Here is a 21,580-nt window from a genome sequence, read left to right on the forward strand (position 1 = left end):
GCGACTCCATTACTTTTCCCACCACTGAGGTGAGGCTAACCAGCCTGTAGTTACCAGCCTCCTCTCTGCTCCCACTCTTGTGGAGAGGGACAACCACCGCTCTTCTCCAATCACTCTGCACCACTCCTGTTTCCAGGAATCTATTGAACAGGTCACACAGCAGAGCCGCCAGCACATCTTTGAGCTGCGTAACTCCTTTGAAAATTTGAAAATCCTCTACAAATCCATCACCTTCATCTACAAGTCTATCCATAACTACACCTCCCTGGACCTTCAATATCCGCTCAGCCTTTATATCTCTCAAAGACCGATTAGAGAAGCCCACAGAGGATCCCTCCAGGAACCGAATACAAAATCAGACACACAACGGCAAGAGATCGGGCATTCTCGACAGCTGGACCCTCACTTTGGAACTCCATCCCCACAAATCTGCGCCTAGAACCCTGCCTACCAACTTTCCGCAAAAGATTGAAGACCTGGCTTTTCCAACAAGCCTTCCCGGACAACTCATAACCACCTCCAACTCCTGTAAGAATGTGACTGTAAATATTCATTAAGTTATTTATTTTATCCCCATACAATTCTTTTACTCCCCACTGTTCCTCTTCTTTCTCTATCCCAGTTATTCCACCCCTGGTTTTTTGTAACTGCTTCCCCTTTTGCACCAGTTCAGTTCTACTGTTCTTTGCACCCCTTGTTTGTATGTAAACCAGCATGATGTGACTTGTTCATGAATGCCGGTATATAAAAAACCTAAATAAACAAATAAATAAATAAATCTGTCAATGCATAAAAGGACACAGTTTACATGTGTAACTCTGTACCACTTATTCAAAAGGGCAAAATTACATGCCAATATCTTAGACAGATACGCATACTGTTCAAAATATACAGTAGCTGTAACCATATTCACTTGCCGTTATTACTGTTTAGAGATTCTATGCATTAAAAGCGCAATTTTAAAACTGTCTGCAGAAGTGCGAAGGCCACAGGTACATTTAACCCATAAACCGTGTGCCAATTCTCAAAGAGGAACACTTTACTTTTGAAACTTTTCTAAGAAGAAGCACCCGCACAAATCTGCACCTCTTTTCTGAGAAGATATATTTTTTGAGTCAAACAAGAAGCAAGCTTTTGAAAATTCAAAGTGCACGTTTTGTTTCAGTCCCTATGCCTACTCTGCCCCTGAGAACACCTACCCCGAATGCAAGGCAATGGTGCAGCCACAGGTGGGCCTGGGCGGGCCATGGCTCACCCACTTTGGGCTCAGGCCCAACCAACCGGAAGAGGCCTGTTGGAGCAATACCATCACAGGATCCCATCCCCGTGACGGTGCAGAGGATGGACAGAGCTGCAAGGCAGTTGCGGGATCCCATCCCCTTGGTGGTGGAAGTAGGATTTTGGCTGTGCTTAATGAAAAGGCCCTGTGTGTGTGGGTGAGAATGGGAGCCTCAATGTGTGTATGTGGGTAAGAATGGGTATACTGCTATTAAAAGCAGAATCCTGACAGGCTGGAAACTGCAGCAGGAGTGACCTCCCCCACCCCACAGTGGCAAGAAGGCAGCACTCAGCTGTTTGCTTGTGCTACCTTCTTGTGTGTGTGCAGAGAATGTGAGCTTGCGTCGGGAGAAGCATGAGAGTGTGTGGGGGTGAGAGAGGAAGGGTAGAAGACAGTAGGAAAAGAGACATTGAAAAGGAATTAGAAAATGAGAGACAAGGGAAAAATGGGAACAGAGAGACCAGGAGCAACTGATTAGAAAAATGCAAAGATCAGACAACAAAGGTTAAAAACAAAATAAAAATGAAATATTTTGAGATTTTAGCAATTTGAACATGCCATCTTTGGGAATTTGCATTTCTTATATTTTGCTCTTTCTTCAATATTCCACTGTTCAGTCTAGTTTCTCAGGCTATTTTGGCTTTGTTTGCATGTTTCTGTTTCTAATTTGTAGTCCCTTATTTCTATATCAGTTAAGAGTTGGTCTCAGTTTTGCCTGGTTTGATAAATCAGTGGAGTTAACTGATAAAGCTAGAAATCTAGGAGTAATTATAGACACGGAACTCAGCCTTAAGCAACACATATCAATAAAAGTAAGAGAAGTCCTTAGAAGACTAAAACTCTTATTACTCAAGAACACTTTTGTACAGTACTACAAGCACTAATATTTGCTAGCATGGACTACTGTAACACACTTTTCCTAGGATTACCATATACTACCATCAGACCACTGCAAATACTACAGAACTCTTCTGCCTTTTCCAGTAAGTATTCTGGCAGTCGAGATCATATCACCCAAACACTTGCGGATTTACACTGGCTCCCAATAGAACAAAGAGTGCAATTTAAAACACTATGCACAATTCATAAACTAATCAATGACGAAAATGCCGACTGGCTAAACACTGCACTACGATTACATGTCCCTCAGAGAAATCTCAGGTTGGCCAATAAAGCTCTGCTAACCATACCCTCAGTCAAAACAGCAAAGTTGACCCAAGTTAGAGAGAGAGCACTGTCTTTGGCAGGACCATTATTATGGAACACATTACCACTCAAATTAAGACTAATGAAAGAATTAAAACTCTTCAAAAAAAGCTTTAAAACGGCTCTTCAAAAAAGCCTTTCACAGTGAGGTCGTTGAGTAAGAACACAAACACAGCAGAAAGTCACCTATAAAAAAGCAAAATTGCTCATTTTATTATTTTGCTCATAATTAAGTATTAAATTAGAAAGACAGTATAAACATATATGATTATCCTAATAATCATAAATAGTAATCCCAACGCATTTCCCATTTAGAGTATATTATTGAACTATGTAACTGTAAAATATTGGCACCCTATGGATAATTTAGAAACCAAACTAAACCTATTTCGTGCCTAACTGTAAACCGTTGTGATGGTGCATTACTAAACGACGGTATAGAAAAGTTTTTAAATAAATAAAAAACTAATCTGCATTGAAAATTAAAAATTAATAGAAAGTAAAAAATAAAAATGAAAAATAAAAAGTGAGAAATAAGAACAAAGTGTGAACCACTAGCACTAAAATAATAATTAAGAAACGAAAATCCATTAAAACATAATAGTAAAAGTAATTAAAAATCCTAAAAAGTGGCAAAATGCTGCTGTTAGCGTCACTTGTTGGCAGGCTGATGGATAGTAAAAAGTTACCTTAGTAATTAGGGTGCAGTCAGTGCCTTCAAAATAGAATGCCAAAATTGGTGCGGTTTGTTTCTGAAAAATGTGTTGCAAACCATGAACATAATGCGGTGAGCAGCATCGGGTATAGTTGTCAAAAATAGTTACGGGTGCTGTCACATTTAAAGAGCGATCACAATTGTCGGCAAAGAAAATAAATAGCGATTGTATACAGATACACGGCAGCGGATGAAAGGAACATACATGTTTGTAAACAAGATATCTTACATATAATGGAGCCTTGTATTTGTCTTTTGGTTGATGCGCCGGACGACAGTCTCATATCGAAAAAACAATGATTGCCGGCAGATGAATAGCTATAGTGCTCATGTCGTACGATGGTAAAAAAATAAGTATTTGCAAAAAGAGTGCCTTAAACAAGGTAGAGTCTTACCTGTGTCACATAGTTGGATGAAAAGAAGTTCGTGATGTGGGTAAGAGTGGTTAAATATGGTTTTCGCACACATCACAAACTTCAATACAAGTCATCTATCATGCCAAACATATTCATGGGAGTACTGAGTGATGCCCATGCCCATTACCGTAACCTAATTCGGGTCAGTCGTCCTTTCCTGCCTATGAGAAACATGCGATTGCTGGTTAGCCTGTAGGGGAATGTCAGTTTGCCACTAAAGAGATTGTCAAATCCTTAAGTATCCCAAGAGGCCCGCCACTGTAGACATAGGTCCCAAGTCTGATGATAAATCTTCAAATTCTGATGTTTTCTACAGTAAGTTTATTCAGTGTACACGCTTGATCTAATCTTCTCAATACGGCAGCAAGTGTTGGACCAGTTTTTTTTTTTGTTTCCATACTCTCGCTATCTCCATTCTTATAGCTATACATGCTTGTATGCAAAAGGGAGGTAGAACATGCAGTCCGTCTCCCTCCAAATTATTCAACAATGCTCCCTCGATAGAAAGCTGAACCTTTGTGAGTAGCACCTTAGTAATCCAATCTTCTAATTGTTTCCAAAGCGGTTTAATACATTCTCCCGCCCACCACATATGCAAAAATGTTCCCTTATCCCTACAACCTCTCCAACATGTACCATCACAGTTAGGTGACATTTTTCTAAGTCTGTCAGGCGTAATATACCATCTATATAAAACCTTATACCCATTTTCAATTAGGGCCGAGAAAAGAGAGGCTTTACTAATGTGCATATAAATGTTAGTCCATTCTTCTGAAGCAATTTCCCTGGAGAGATCAGCGGTCCAAGCCTTAACATATTGTGGAACATTAGTAAGCCTAGTATTCAATAATTTATATATCTTGGAAATAAAGCCTTGAAACTTGTGGGGGGATGAGCAAAACCCTTCAAACTTAAGTCCACATTGACTTTGTTGTGCATACAGAAATGAGAGAGCTGTCTGTAAGCTAAGAATTCCATTGCTGGTAAGTGGAATTCTCTCCTGATATGTTCATATGTCAGCAGTTTATCTCCACCCCAAATATGTTCCAACTAGGTTAAAGATCTTGTTTTCCAAGGCTGGAAGGCACGAGAAGGAATACCTGGCAAGAAATTCTTATTGTGGAATAAACTAGTAAGATAGAAATAGTTCTTTTTACCTACTAATTTTCCCTTCCATCCATCCCAAATCTGCATGGTGTGCTTAGTAGTGGGAAGCATATAAGGGCAATCTTTCCAAGTTTTCCGTGGCTGCCAGGGCACAGACATTAAGGGCATCCCGGGTATTCGAGATTGTTCCATAAGGACCCAATATTTAACATCTTGTACATTATGCCAAGATACAATTGAACGCACTTGAGCTGCTACATAGTACCAAAGAAAATTAGGTATACCAAGCCCTTCCTCTAATTTAGTTTGATACAAAACGCTTCTACTAACCCTTGGAGGAAGATGTTTTCAGATGAAGCTGAAAATTCGCCTCTGCCATAATTTTAATATCTTATTAGGGCTAGCAATAGGGAGAGATTGAAACAAATATAACAGTTTGGGTAGTATATTCATTTTGATGGTAGCTATGTGGTCCAACCAGGAGACTGGGAGGCTGTTCCATTTGTCCAGATCAAAAAATATTCTTTATATTAAGGGGGAATAGTTTAGGTGAAATAAGTCTTTAGGATGGGTGGGCAGAAATACACCTAGATATTTAAGTTTTATGACGATCCCATCTGAAAGGATGTGTGTGTTGCAAGGTTTGGACAGTAGTCTATAAGCAGGTGACATTGAGTATCTGATTTCTCCCAATTTACTTTAAACCCTGAGGCCTCACTAAAGAGGCGCAGCTCGTGCTCTATCCCCAGTAATGATTCATGTGGTTTCACTACTGTGAACATAATGTCATCAGCAAAAAGACAAAAGTTTATATGATGCGATACCCACTTGGAGACCCTCTATTTGTGAGCTGTTTCTTATATTGATAGCCAGAGATTCCAGAAAGAGGGCGAATAAGATTGGTGACAATGGGCACTCCTGTCTAGTACCCCTACAGACCTCAAAACAATCTGAATAACCGCCATTGATTTTGAGACAAGCTCAAGGTTGCTCATATAATTTAATCAACCAGTCACAAAAACAGGGTCCAAAGCCCATTTTCTGCAAGACTCCAAACAGGAACGGCCAGTGCACCATATCAAACACTTTTTCTGCATCTATGGAGACGAAGAGAGATTCATCCCGGCGTTCATCAGCTATCCACAATAAGTTTATGAGTTTACGTATATTATCCCCTGTCAATCTCCTCTGGATAAATCCCGCCTGATCCTGATGGGTAAAACCTGTGATATATTTATTCACGTGCCCTGCCAAGATTTTGAGGTCAATATTTAACAACGAGATAGGGCAATAGGAGCTACAGTAATGCCTGCCAAATTATTAGGTCCTAGTGAGCCCCCTTATTGTAAGTAGTTATATACTTTTTGTAAATGTGCGACTATATATGGACCAAATTGTTTATAGAATTTGGCAGTAAAGCCATCCAGCCCGGGCGATTTCCCCTGCTTCAGTGACTAGATGGTGTATAAGATCTCAGCTGTGGATATCTCAGCATCTAGCTCATGCTGGGCTTCCACTGTCAAGCATGGTAAAGGCGTTTTGTCCAAATAGTCATCCACCTTCTCCTGAGTAATTGATTCATTTGCCCCATAGAGTATGGAATAAAACTCATGAAATATTTTCTGAATGTCCGTGTTGTTTGTAAGCATTAAATCTCGGTCATTCTTTATTTTAGCTATATTATTTTGATACCGGACCTTTTTAAATTTGTTAGCTAGTTTTTTTCCTGCCTTGTTTCACCCCTCAAAGTATTCTTATTTCGTTAACAACAATAGATGGCTCAAGGTATTGGACTCCAATCGTAAGAGGTCTTCCCTAGCTTTAGACAACTGGGTCAAGACCTTCCCAGGGACTGTAGTTTGATGTTGTCTGGTCAGTGTCTTTATAATGTTCTGTAATTCCTGGACTGCTCACGTAGTACCTTTCTTAATGTAAGTACCTCGCGAGATCAGTAAACCCTGTAAATATGCTTTGAAGGCTTCCCATACCAGGGGTGAAGAGACGTCTTCTGTATCATTTTGTAAGAAGAAATCCTTAATACTGCTGATGAGAGTTATTAAATTCCCCATCATTTATTAAGGATTCATTGAGATGCCAAAACCGTACCTCTTTATCATGATCATCTAGGGTCACTTCAATGATTACAGCAGCATGATCTGATCAAACCACTGGCAGGATATCAGCTTTAGTAATATGATTGAAAAGCTCTTTGTCAGAAAGAAAGTAATCTATCCTGGAATGTGATAGATGGGAACAGGAGTAGTACGTATAAGATCTGGTATGTGGAAAATGCATTCTCCATACATCTAAGAATTGCCAGGTCTTCATTAATTCCTGTAATCTTACTCTATGTGATCGAGATGCTGAAACATAACCCCAAGATACATCTATTGTGGGGGATCTAACCAAATTAAAGTCTCCAATCAGTAGAGACCCCTTGCTATGTGTGAGGAGAAGGGAATGTAACTTGGTAAAGAAAGAACCTTGTTCCTTATTGGGAGCATAAATATTTACAAGAGAGTGTATGCCACCCCATCAACTAATATCACTAATATAAAAGGTATCTACCCAATGGGTCTCTAACACATAATTGACATTCAAATACAAAATGTTGTGTGAATAGCATACCTACTCCGGCATTTTAGAACTCATGGCATAAAACTTGTGGGTACACAGAGGACCTCATCAACGCTTCATAGCGGGCCCTCAAGTATGTTTCTTTAAGGAATATATCATCTACTTTCATATGACCCAGTTCCCCTATAGAGTAAGCATCGCTTGAATAGAGTGTTCATCCCCTTTACATTAAGGGAGCTTATTCGTACAGAGGTCATTTTAACCAGTAAAGCATTTACTCCCCTCTAGCCTATGAGTAGAGGGGGTACTAGTAGGGACAACTGTGACCCATACCATCAAAACACCTCTATGATGGGCATTATAAATCCAGTATATAGGCAGAAAAGATAGAAGGTTCATGAAATTCGGTAGGTCAGCACATTTCCCCCCCCCCTCCCCCCATCTTTCACCTCCCCGTAGATCAGCGGTTCTCAACCTGTGGGTCGCGACCCCGGCGGGGGTCGAATGACCAAAACACAGGGTTCGCCTAAAGCAGGGTCCCCAACCACCGGTCCGCGGACCAGTACCGGGCCGTTGGGGGTTTTTGCCGGTCCGCGGCGCTGCGGCTGCTGCGGGGAGGCGGGACGAAGCTGGAGACCTGCCTCCTCCAACCCCAAAAGGGAAGAGACATGGCCCAAAAAGCTAGCGCGTCGCGGTGAAGTATGTTGCTGGAGCCGCGCAGGCAGGAAGGAGGTGTATCAGCCACTGCAGGTGCTCCTCCTACTTCCTTCCTGCCCGCCCTGCCCCGGAAGACAAATGTTGCCGGAGCCGCACGGGCAGGAAGGAGGCGGCGCGTCAGCCGCGTGGGTAGAAGAGGCACTTCAGCCGCGTGCAGAAGAGGAGCAGCGGGGCCGGGAAGACTAGGGCCGCTGCAGAGCCCATCCTGTGGCAACCCGTAAAGAAGAGGCCCAGAGGTGAGAGAGAGGTGTGTGCGAGTATGAGATGAGTTGAGAGATTGTGTGTGAGAGTGAGTTGAGAGACTGTATGTGTTTGCAGAGACAGCATGTGAGAGCCTCTGTGTGTGTGAAAGAGACAGCATGTAAGAGTGAGAGCCTGAGCAAGGCAGCATGTGGAGGTGTGAGAGAGCCTGTGTGTGAGACTCAGACAGCCTGTGCCAGTCAGAGACTGTGTGTATGAATGATTGCATGAGAGAGAGCATGTGACAGTGAGATCCTGTGTGTGTGAGAGAGAAATGCATGTGAGAATGAGAACCTGACTGTGTTTGAGGGAAGAAGACAGGTGGAGAGAAAAGAAATAGTAAAAAAGGCAATATAAAAGGAAATGGCAAAAAAATAAGAAAGGGAAGCAGATGTAAAAAAAATAAATAAATTACTTTTTACTGATTGGCACATGTAATCTTTGGGAATGTGCAAGAGTAGCACTTTCTCTATGGCGGATCTCACAATGTACGAGATCAACATGGAGGAAGTGGAAACCCATGGGGCCTGCACAGAGGAGGCAGCAGAATGGGCTTCAGTGCCAATAGCAGCAATCAGCGCCTCCCCAATAGCCACGTGGCAGTAATTAGATTAATTGTTTAACTCAGCTGGAGGTGACAAAGTATGAAGTGGGATGTGAAATCAGCTTGATCTGGTGGAGAATTAGGATTGCTGTTACACATGAACTGTATTTGGCAAACATTAAATGGAGCCAGGATAATCAATTGAAGCCTGCATCTGAGGACTGATTCATTCTGACTCATGTAGAAATTAGTGCATTTTCCAGATTAGTCTGCATAACACAATTCTCAACATTCAGCATTATTTCTGCTGCATAGAGTTTTATCTGAGAGGCTCTGAGGTTGTGAGGGAGCCAGTAAGAGTGAGAGCATGAGTGTGTATGAGAAAATCCAGGGGAGTAAGAGTGTGTGTGAGTGGTGGGGGGGGGGGGGGGGGAGAGTGTCTTACACCCTGAGAGTGTATCAGTGTCTGTGAGAGTGAGAGGTTATGGTGGGTATAAGAGCACGAATGTGTATGTATGTGACAGTATGTGTGAGAGAGAATGGACATGTGAGAGTATGTGTGAGAGAGAGAGGATAACCTCCTAATCCTCGACAATATCAGGGTGACTGGAAATCAAGAGCTCCCATGTATGGACAGCAGGGGCTTTTTAAAATCCTTATTAGTTTTAATTATTGTGTGTTAATTGATATATGTGCTGTTTTGAAATATTATTGGTGTTTGGGAAATTATAAAAATGTATATGATTTTAATTAATAGAAATTCTATTTATCAGTAATTTTAAAATGTTCTTTTATTAGTATGGTTTTACTATTATAACTGATGCTTTATGTTTCTTAATTTTATTGTTTTATGAGGAATGGTGGTTCTGTTTATAAATGTCATAATAAATAAGTATGCACTAAAATCCAACCCCATCCATAACCCCGCCCCCATATGACCAAAGCCCCACCCTCGCCCTGCCCTCGCCCCACCCCCACCCCGCCTTGCCGGGCCATGGAAAAATTTATTATTTTTTGGTTTGGGGTCACCGCAACATGAGGAACTGTATTGCGGGGTCACGGCATTAGAAAGGTTGAGAACCACTGCCGTAGATCCATGTCGTCTAACACTATTCCCCCTCTTACCCAAATACAGATATTGCAACTGGAGATATACCTTAACACCATGACGCATATTAACATACAAACCCACTTTTTAACTGAACCAGACTTGTCAGTAGTTGCAATCTTATAGTCAAAACCCAAGCAAAGTATATAACATATATAGGAAATTGCCCAGCATCTGACTGGATGCAGTGCTCATGGTCACACATTTCCTTCTGTTTGCTTATTAGAATCTGAGTTTCTTTTTAGTCTGCTATTGCGTATATTAGCCCTTTGCCAGCGCGGGTGTTGCCCTTTGGGTATGGGTTTCCGGGTTCCGTTTAGGTCGTCGGGTGAAATCCCTTTTAAGAGGGTCATCATCTCAGCCACAGATTGCAATTGGGAAGTCACACCCTCCCAGCTAAATGTGAGCCCAAAGGGGTGCATCCATCTGTATTTTATATTTTCTTGGCGAAGGAATTGTGTCACCTCCTTTAGCTCTGATCTATTTTGTAATGTTGCCTGGGATAGATCTGCATAAACTGATATTTCTTGATTCTCCTACTGCCACCTACTTTGCTTGCGAGCTGCTGCAGCTATCTTTTCTTTCTGGGAGTAATCGTGGAAACAGACTATGATGTCGCTGGATTTGTTAGCACTTGCAGGTCTCAGAGCACGGTGTGCTCTGTCCAATTTTATATCTAATATAGGGGCCTGATCATTTTTATCCAATAAGTAGTTGCAAAAACATATGATTATTTTCTCACAGTCAGCGTTGTCTGTGTTCTCAAGAAACCCGTGAAACCGAAGGTTTCCCCTCCTTGCTCTATTCTCGAGGTCAGCCATTTTAGCTCTCATTGCCGAGTTATCCTCCTGCAAATCGTTCCTCGTGAAAGTCTTTTAGCATTTCGTAGATCTCCCTTTTGTAACTTTTCAAGTCCTATCTAAAACTGCAGAACCAATTGCGAAATTCTGAGCGTGAAGGCGCCTCTTCAGAGGCTAGATTGAATTTGTCATCCGTTTCGCTCTGCTCTTGCGGGGACGCTGCATCCGCTTCGTGCGCTCGTTCATCCAGGCCTAAGTCCCCCAGTTTGCAATACGAAAAACACTGGAAGTCCACGGATTTTCTCTTTGTGGCCATCTCTGCCGGTGCTCGGGTTTTGAATGCGTCGATTGTGGGTAATTTTAAGCCGGTATGCCTCCTTCAGAATAGGAAAAAAAGTAGGTATTGAGGGAGCTCGATCAGCTAGGACAGTGGTTCTCAACCAGTGTGTCGCGACACTTCCCGGTCCCCCGCTGACCCCCGTGCGGACTTAAAATGCTGTCAACCCGGGCGGAATGTGGCAGAACAGCTGGAGTCAGCGGCACCAGCATGGTCTCTTCTTCCCACCCCCGCTCCCCCCCCATGGCCTGGAAGAGGAAGTGGTGAGCAGCGGGTGCATGCGCGGGAAGAAGAGACCTTGCAAGTGTGGTCAGCATCGGCCCGAAGAACAGAAGAGAGGCGCAGCCTGAGGAATGAGCAGCGCGGTTCGGAGAAAAATGAAAAAAGAACGTCAACCTCCGCGGCCGATGGCACTCCTTTCTCTGCGAGGGGTGAAAAGGAAGAAGGTTAGAGTTGGGAGGAGGCTGCTGCCGCTAGTTCTGGGGAGGGAGGGAGGGAGAGAGAGTGAATGAGCAAGCAAGCATGTGTGTGTTTGAGATCCTAGGTGTGTATATGTGTGAGTGAGATAGCATGTATGCGAATGATTGAGATCCTGTATATGTGAAAGAGAGTATATCTGGTAGGCCTCGGGGAAGGCAACGACCCCTTCCTTCTCTCTTGCACACTCCCCGGATAGTACTTGCCACACCGCTGGTTTTATCATCAGTGGGGATGCCCTGGCTGATGTCACTCAGCCACGCCCCCAGTACTTTCTGCCAGCTGCTGATGTTCGCGGGGACCTCAGCATCTGGTAGGCCTCGGGGAAGGCAACGACCCCCTTCTTCTCTCTTGCATACTCCCATCTCTTTTGTTTAATTTATGTGGCTTGAACCTATCAGCCTTTTGAATTATAGGACTGTGGGCCTCTGAATGCATCTCTCTTGAGACCAGCACACTCAGATTTAACAAAATACCATGAAAGAAAAAAAAAAAAAAAGGTTTCATGGCATTAAATGCTAGCAAAAAGCTTCTTCAATTGCCCCCTCCCCCTCATCCAAGGCAGGACAACAAGAATCTAAAATCTCTTCCACTGAAACAATAAAATATTCTAACCACAAATCAGCTCTGCTGGAGCACACTAGTTGTTTATAAGAACAAAGCCCATTTCAGCACTTAGTTTTATTTTCAATATCTAAATGGCTCCTTTTCCTAACAGAGTTCAAATGTCAGGCTTCAGTCAGCAAAAATCATTTCCTATTCAGAGAAGAGCTGGATCACCCTCCTAAAGAAATGTCACTGCAGAGCCAGGTACTGACCCCGCACTTCCTCCCCTGCTGGAAAGGGTAGAGAACAGCTGAGCGGCAGGGAAGCAGGACAGTGCAGAGGGAGGGTGGGGCGGGGAGTCTCTGGCATCTTTGTAAACGTGTCAGAAACAAAGTGTGTGTGTGCCCGCATTTGTACAGTTTCTCACCTAAGCCTAACATCACTCCAAAAGTAAGGACATCACCAGATTTTGTTTAAGGCATCCACTTTTAAAAGAACACTTTGGCCCCTCACCTCCAAATCACTTCCCTTTAACACTTCAGTGATCAATGCAACAGAGCTACCGCGCGACCAAGTTTCCAGAGGCACGCTGTAGGCCGCTCCACAACTTTTTTTCCATGAGGCCCCTCCCTCTTCCTCCACCCCAACCATCTTTAAGGAGCTGGACTACAAAGGCCACAAGGGATTAAGACTTTGTTGCGTCCATTGGACTCAGACGGCTTCGACCTCTGTGCCTCACCTTTCTTCCTTCTCTCTCCTCAAGCCTTGGGAAGATGGCTGCTACTGCGTCTTCATGCCATTCTCTCCGGTGTCCCCGGATTGGCAACAGCGACGGTGTTCGCCATGGATTTCCTGAGGGCCTCCTAGGGTGTGCACGCGCACGCCACCCACGTCTTTATCCACGTCATGGCGGGAACCTCGGGGGCGTCCCCTCCGAGTGACGTCACGACATCTGGGTATTTAGCCTGTCCTTCGTTTGCTAACAGACAGAGTTAGCAAGGATTGGATTTGCTCCGGTCTAAGCTGCTCTGCCGCTTCCCAGCAGCCACTGGAAGCTCTCTCTCTGCCCTTCGGGGTCATTCATCTCTAACCTGGGTACCCATTCCTCGGGGGCCCTTATGCTTCTTTCAGGTACCTATCTGGGATACCCGGTACTCGCTCCTCGAGGGCCTGCTCTCCCTACCTTGGTGCCTACAGTTCAACTACTTCTGCTTGCCAGGATGTTCATCAATACAGCTATCTACTTCAGTGAGTAACTAACCTTGTCAGTCTGTCTCACATTCAGCTTCAGCGCTGTAAGTCTGCATCCAGGACTTCTCTACTATCTTGTGCAGCCTACCAACTACCTGTGCATGGGACTGGTCTCCTCTGCTGAGGACCCCTGGACTACTTCTACTGGGTTACCTCACTGCTGCACGCTCCCTGGGCAGTACCATCGAGCTGTACAATAAATACTACTTTTCTGTGTCTGCGTGTATAGAGTCTAGCCTAGTACCGCGGTTCCTCACGGGGCTCCTCACCGTGGGAGTGGCCATCTCTGCAGTACCCCAAAATCCACTCCAACACCTCAAAACCATAATAGACTTAAGCTCAAAAATAGGAGGACAAGCCAGAAGTCTCTTGGACTGCCTCGCTTGACAGTTCTGGTGTACAGCACTAATGGAAGCCCTTTCACTGCCAAGGGACCTAGGGATTTTATGGTGGTGGTGATGGGTTTCAGTAATAAGGTATCCTCTCTTTTTTGAAAAAAGCATCCATTCATCGATTTTTCAACCCAAACAGGGCTTTCCATTGGTGCAAAGGTCATCTAGTTATCTTGCCCAATTTTCCCATCTATTCCTAACTAGAACAAAATATGGAGAACTAATGTGGTTTGTCCATAGTAATGTAATATTCCACAGCAAGGGGCGCTATGAATATCCGAATTTTGCAGGAAAAAGAACAGTCATCCATTTTTGAAAACTATATTTTCTGCAACAAGAGAAAATTAATTTCAACAGGATTCGGCAGTGTTCAGTCACTCTGTTCAGAAGACACAAAAAGAGGTGCGGTCCCCAACAACTATAAAGTGGCCTCACTGCCACTTCTGTCTTTCAAAACCAAGGCCAAATAATGATGAATCCACCCTTATTTTCAAGAAATAAAATAAATGATGTATAGAAGGCTTCATGTCACAAATTTCACTTATACGTTCACATTGTCCATAACTCCCCTTGAATTGGGTCAGATGTATTGCAAGTCAGTACACGTTCTGATGGCGCTCCAGTTTCTAACAAGGGGTCATGGGGTAACAGTTTTGTGAGAATGCTCTATCACTTTTTTTTTTTTTTTAGCTAAACAAAGATTGTGGCAGGAGGCCTTCCGGCCTTCCCCCCCCCCACTGGTTTGTTTGGGGGGGGGGGGGTGTTTAACATTTTTATTTGGATAATGCATGATATAATACAAACTAGGTATTGATTCATACAGCTGATTCTCCCCCGAGAAAGTCACATTATCCAATTTTTCCCCTGTTTACCCCCCCCCCCCCCCGAAATATACAAAGACAACGTAAATAATCTGAAAGAATTCAAGAGATAATAAACATGTCAAAGAACCTATACCATCAATTGGCTGTGTATAATTTGTATATCTGTCAGCTAACAATCTCGCCTAATCAGATTTTGGTCCCCTGAATTCCCCCATGCCCTCATGACATTTTATTTTAAATTAACCTGTACCCACTTTTCAAAAGGAGTTCAAACCATGCCAAATGTAGCCAGTGAATCCCTGCGGTATGCCATTATCTTTTCCAGTGCCTTGATGTCCATTAATTTGTTCACCACAATACGCCTGGCAGGAGCATCCCTTTTTTTCCCCCACCAGGCAGCCACTACCATCCTGACAGCTAAGCCAGATATCGCACCAATCTCTTATAAGGAGACTGGATATCATCATCCCAAGACCCTAAGAACCACACATCTGGGGTCAAGAGTGGCTCTTCCCCCAGGATTTCCTTAGCCAGCCCCTGGATTTGTACCAAGTATGTATTGATCATCGGGCAGGACCACCATATATGGAAGAAAGTACCTATTGAGCGGCCACATCTCCAACATGTATTAGGGAGCGTAGGGAACAATTTTGCCAATTTGTCAGGGTATAGGTACCACCGGAACAGCAATTTATACTCATTCTCAATCATCGCGGTAGACATTGTGTGCTTCCCCAATTCTTGAAAGCACCTATCCCACCTTTCCTTACCCCAATGACTTCCCATGTCCGCTTCCCAGGCGCTGATGTGGGCAGCTGTATATACCTCTTCACTATCCAGTATTTTATATAATTTGGACATTAATTTAGGAGGTTTACTTATAGAGACACAGAATCCCTCTACCAAAAAGTCGGCATTAGGAAGGTTATACACCCTCTGTAAGGTTGTGAAGGGAATCATACACCCAGCAGTCCATACTTGGTTTACTTGGGTCAGTCCCTTAGCTTCCCATGATTTGAAAACTGGGGAGCCTCGTTCTGCCGGGAAATTGGAAAGCCTTCCGAATCGTGCTGGGGGAAAAAAACCCTTTTTTCCCTGTCAGACTTTCCCTCCATTTATACCATAGTGTCAAGTTGCACCTCAATGCAGGACGGATAGATTGCCCAGTAAGATCTGGTCTCTTCCTATCCCAGAATAAAGCAGCAAGAGCCCCTCTGCCTAATATACATTGTTCTATGTGCATCCATTGTTTTTTTTACATCGGGGTACATGGCAATCCACCACAGACTGAAGTTGTAAGGCAATATAATATCTCCTTAAATGCGAGACTCCTAGCCCTCCCTTACTCCTTGTCCTGTATAGAATTTGCCTAGCTACTCTAGGCGGCCGTCGTTCCCAAACATATGAGAACAGACGCCTTTGCAGGGATTGAAACCACTCATCCGCAATTAGACAAGGCAGAACCTGGAACAGGTAGCTGAGTCGTGGGAATAGATTCATTTTAATGACTGCAATCCTTCCCATCCAGGAAAGTTGGAATCTGTCCCATTTCATCATGTCCTTATAAATGTTTCGAATTAATGGATCATAGTTTGCTCTAAAAAGTTCCTTTGAGTCCAGTACTATGTTAACTCCCAAGTACCTCACAGGTCCTTGTGTCCATCTTTAGGGGAATAACTGTTTTAAACCAGAACTTTGTGTTATTGTAAGACCAATAGGTAGAATCTCCGATTTGTCCATATTTGATCCAGTCCTGGTTTTGCCCCATTGCATGTACAAATTTGTAATTTGTAATTTTTTTTTTTTTTTAGGGAAATCACTGGGAAAATATCAGAACTTCAAATCCCTGCATGCAATGTGGCAAAATCCAGGACTACCTCAGTCTGTTCAGCTGACCTGGGGTGAGGTGGCAACCCTCAAACCACTGCCTATTTCTCTTGTGAAAACAGCAGAACAAAGATGCCTGTCACAAGCTAGATAAAATGACACACCTTAGGGATAGGACATTCATTTCTCACCCAAAGATTTTTTTTTCACCTGTAGTCCCCTTTAAAACTGAAGCAAATGTGTTGTACAGTCTGCAATAATCCTCCTGTTCAAGATGGGTTATGGGTCATTCTATTTTGCTGAAGAAAATTGTATCACTAGTCCCAAAAACTACAACTTGTCTTTTTCCACATGAGATGACATGGCACACTGTGCTTTATCTCTTTCCTGTTTTGAGTATTTGAAGGAAGGGAGGCAATGTAGCTGTTTTTATCTATCACGTAACGGAGAAATTTGGAAGAAAAAAAACAAAACACAATGGCCATATGGAAATCATAGGATAAAGTCTACTTTTACCTTTCTCAATATTCGTAGATTAACAAAGTAACAATAAACCTTTTCCTCTTATTCTCGCAAAAAAGTAAACTTGTGCCAGCAATCTCCTGTCTAGATCATCTCTGAATTTCTCTGGCTTGTCTGTTTATTTTCTCCTGTTTCCTTTCCATCTTTCTCCTATTCACAATCTCTTTTCCCATCTTTCCCAGTTTTCTTTGCTGCCCCCCTTTCCTATCTTTGACATTTCATTTTTTAAAGATTTTATTCCATTCTCTTTTGTATTTTATTTTCCTAGTCCTTTGCCTGCTTCCCTTCCCCCTTCTATGTATTCTTCCCCACCCTCTCTCTCCTTATCCTGCCTCCTCTACACTATATCCTCCCCTCGCCACATCTGTGGCAGCATTGTGCCAGTTTTTCCCTTGCTCCTACGTACCACGCTCTCGTCTATCTCCAGGGGAGCCCACTGGACAGAATGACACCCTAAGTAAGGGTTGCTTTTGGTACTCCTTTCCCTTTCAGGCTTGCAGACAAAGATTTGACATGGAAGGGAGACATCTTTCTTGTCCACCCTTTGTGACAGATCCGCTGAATCCTTTCAGGTATGTCATTGTTTGATGCTGAAAACCAAATAAATCTTCGATTCTGCAGAGGAACCTAGTAAACAACCCTCTTAGCCCTTCAGAAGAAAGCTGGGAGGGGAATAGCTGTAGTGGATGAGCCACCGAATAGTGAGCAAAATCAGGAGGGTATTTTCTGCATGTCACCTTTTGTGATATGCAGAATACATTCAGAGGCAAACAAGGGGATTACTCCACATCTCTTTTTACACTTAAAAAATGTGTCAGGTTAAAAGCAGGCTGTAGCAACTTTGCAGTCCACAAAAGGTTGCCACAATTGAGAGGGTTCACAACCTCATGTCAGAGCTCTCACAAGACACCAAAAACCCAAAGGTTGCATATACAACTTGCACTGTGCTACCAGGGCTCTTGAGTGTTCAGGAACAATCATTTGGGAGTGTTTTCTGTAGCAAATCTGACAAGTCGTCATGTTTTGCTTTCCTTACTTTGAAAAAATGTGAACACACCTCCCCCTACCCCCTCAGACTGAAAGCATGACAAACCAGTGAGTACTGCTGGACATAGCTACTCATGTGAATGAATGCCACTATGCATAAAGACTGCATCAGAAACTGAAAATGTGTACACTGAGCATCTGATGACAGAACTCTCAGAGATTTTTAACCATAGGCTTTGTTCTCTAGTATGGATGTTTGTTTATTCAAACTGATATGGGTAGTTCAGTACCTGGTATACTAAAAAGCTAATTGATATTCTATCATAATCACTCTCCAGACCTTGATACCACGATGTGAAGGCCTCCAGCTTGACTACTCAATATGTCTGTTTAATTCAGTATATCCAGTGATGTAAGTTCAAACTCTAGGCCCCCATGAAACCCTTTTAGAGAGAGCTCCCAGATTGTGGGGGGGTATGTGAAGAGGGTGGTTGTCCCCTTCTAAAGCTCCAAGAATAGGGATATCCCCATCGAAAGATGTAGCAGAGGCTGGGAAAGTTTCTTAAAGACCTTTCCTATGTACCGCCTTCTCCCCTACCCTTCTTCCCATAGCCCCTTTCTGGGTCCTCTTCCTCTACCCTCCTCCCCCCATGACCCCTTTTCCCAGGATCTCTCCCTCCCATCCCATTCTACAGTGGCCTCTACCTGGGTCCTCTTCCCCAACACCATGGCCCCTTTTCCATGTCCTCTCCATCCTACCACCTCATGGTTTCTTTCTAGGTTCTCCCCTACATCTCCAGTCCTTCCCTCCTCTCATTTGGCTAGTCCTGAAACTGGCAGAGGCAGACATCTTCAGGTGGCGATGGCAGCTATAGGAAAGAAAATGAGCATAGGGCCAGTCAGCCAGCACATGCTCATAGGCCCTGCTGCGGCCCTACCCTCCTCACAAGTTTCCTTGGTTACAGGATGCTCATGCAGAAGAAGGAAGGCCTGTGACTGTTAGCCAATTCACAGGTCCCGTACTGATTCTCCCCGCTATTGCTGTTACTGCTGCCTGAAGATCACTGCCAAGCCCGACTGGCTGTTCTGAGGTGACAGATCGCTGGGTCCCCTTCTTGCTTAGGCACCCTTTCCCACCCCCTCTTCAGTAGAAGTCATACCACTGAGTATATCTCAGTTACAAAGCCAAAAAGAACTGCAGCCATGAAGATTCTATGGAAATTCTTGGAAAGCTGAAATGTGGAAGCTCCTGTCTGACTATACTATAATTTTCCACCTAGCTGCTCACCGTGGCTCCCCTCTGCCTAACCGTTTCTTTGCTCTTCCTCTCAATAGGGGAGAGTAGCTGTTTATGGTGTGATAATGGGTATCTTCTTCCTGTTATCCACATTTGGTATTGGGCATCTGTGCCCCCTGGAATCCCATGTTTTGGCACATTCTGCTCATCATTTATCATTTTGTGCTCTGAAAATCACAAGAAAACTTGATTGGGCTCACTTACTTTGGAATTAAACTCTGTTCCTTAAACTGCCCGATACCCAGTTGGCCTTCAGACCCGGCTCCCCAAGCGAAGACATGTCCTCTGCTGCACACGGCCAGCGAGTGCTCCTTCCCGCAGCTCACGTGAACAATGCTCTGGGCTTCTAATGCTTGGATTTGTCCTTTCAGGGGATAAAAAAAAACAGAAAGCTATCAAGAGTAATAACTAGACATTACATAATATTTATTTGGCACTCACAGTGTCGCCAATTTAGGGAACTTGTAGCTAGATTTGGTTACTTTTTACGCATGCTGCAGATTCTATAAAGAGGAACGTGACAGAGTTAATGGAGCCATTTTGAAAAACTTGAGCTACAATTCTAGCTACTTGAAATCACATTAATACAATCTTCATGATGCTTCCTGTCATGGTGACAGCCTTCCTCCTGAGGAGGCTGTGAAGCCTCTGGTGCTCCGTTGCCTAGGCAACGCCTTTGCTTTGGCAGGGCCTTGTGCATGAACAGGCGACGGCAACTCTGCTGTCCAATCCAGTGCAGGGAACTCCCAAGCAGCCAATCACGGCCGTGAGGCATAAATGGCATACTGGCAGCTGATAACTAGGCCAAGATCAGGGAAATGTAGTTTTATTCCCAAGGGATGCTGTGTGGCAGAGTCTATCTATGCAGGCACGCAGCTAATCTTTTGGATCCAGGCACTGTCACCCTCCCACTACCTCCCGCGGCAGCACCCCAAACAGTGGCACAGCCCTGCCGCGGTGATGCCTTGGTGTGAGCCAGCGATGAAGGAGGAAGCAGACATGGCATCAGAAACCTTGCTGTCAAGGACGGGCAGGCAGAGGAGAGGAAGGGAGATCGGGGTGGCTTCTCCCTGCTCTCAAAACTACAGAGCTGCGGTGTTGGGAAGAAGTGCCAGGGCTGGGCCGACCATAGCAGCCCAAGGCTGGAGCAAGGGATCAAGGAGCCACCATGCCAGCAAGAGCAGCAGCACCAGAAGAAAGCCTATGAAGGCTGGTCAGGAGGAGCAACCTGCCATTTTTACTGCCAATATAATAATGCCTGCGCTAAAGTCAGAGTTAAATTTTAGCATGGGTTGCGTTTTACTCAAGGGGTAGAAGCCCATGATACTGCAAGATGCAGTAAGCTAATGGCACGCAAATGCCCTGTGAGTAAAGAAAAAAAACCCAAAAACTACTAAATGTAAGAAAGTATACTTTTTTTTACACTCACAGACCATTTCCATGCCACTAAACTGCAAATCTGCACTAAACAAATGGAGCAAAACAAGTGCTGTGGGGTCCTTTTGGGGAGAATTGGATTGGAGTGCCGACTTTCTATTACTTCTCAGTTCTGCCGCACATTTATTTAACTTGTCTACTGAGCTGTCTGCAAAGCAGTTGAGCTTTCTAATGATTGATAGCAACATGATTTCAGCTTTGATGGATATCTGAATAAGGCCCAGCTCCTGGCCGGGTACCCTATATGTCTTTTCCCGCCCCACTTCTGGAGTCACTCTCCATGCAGTCATGGGGTTTCTCTCCTTCCTGCTTCCATTTCTGGCCACCTCGCCCAGGCCACAGACACACTGCCAAGTTCTCGCAGCCAGCCATCCCTATCCACTTCTGTCATTTTAAGTACTTATGTCTGCAAGTTGCCTTCTCTGATGTTTTTCTGTCCTCCACAACAGCCCGACACCTGGCTGAGCTGCACAGGCTTAATAGCAAATTCTGTCTCCTTCATGGCATGTGTTTCAGGCATGGAATTGGGCTCCATGGATATGCTCCTCAGCGCCGAGGAAGTACTGCCCAGGAGTTAAATTTCCTTTGGTAAAAAGTGATACAGAAAGCAATCCCACCTTTGGCAGGGCAATTACTAATTCACTCGTTAGCATGGGATTTGTCTGTAGACACGCTAATCCTAGCAGAAGTTCCAACCTGCATTTCAGCGTGCTTTTTCCACACAAAAATCCCTGTTAAATTCCTGAGTTAATTCTGCATGGACAAATCCATGCTAAAACAGATTAAAACCTGTGCTAGGATTAGTGTGCATGATTACAATGTCTCTGAGCCAGGGAGAAAGAGCTTAAGGGGGGAATCAATGGCAGAGGATGCACAGGAGCCTGCCAAAATGTACTTATATAAAAGACAGGACAAAAACAATATAGTGTAATGATCTTTAAATAGGGTCCTTAGTTTTCAGTTTAAACCGATAT

At 43.9% G+C, this 21,580-nt stretch overlaps 1 protein-coding gene across 1 annotated transcript in view; it reads right to left on the reverse strand.

Annotated features, from left to right (window-relative positions):
• The window catches only part of LOC115089699 (probable E3 ubiquitin-protein ligase HERC6), a 192,808-nt gene that overhangs the window by 162,342 nt on the left and 8,886 nt on the right, over window positions 1-21,580 (reverse strand). The window contains exon 2 of the mRNA XM_029597905.1: window positions 19,374-19,533. Coding sequence (XP_029453765.1) covers window positions 19,374-19,533 — 160 coding nt within the window. The remainder of the gene's footprint in view (window positions 1-19,373; window positions 19,534-21,580) is intronic.

This window comes from Rhinatrema bivittatum, chromosome 1, assembly GCF_901001135.1.
Source record: "Rhinatrema bivittatum chromosome 1, aRhiBiv1.1, whole genome shotgun sequence".
In the NCBI taxonomy this organism is placed as follows: Eukaryota; Metazoa; Chordata; class Amphibia; order Gymnophiona; family Rhinatrematidae; genus Rhinatrema; species Rhinatrema bivittatum.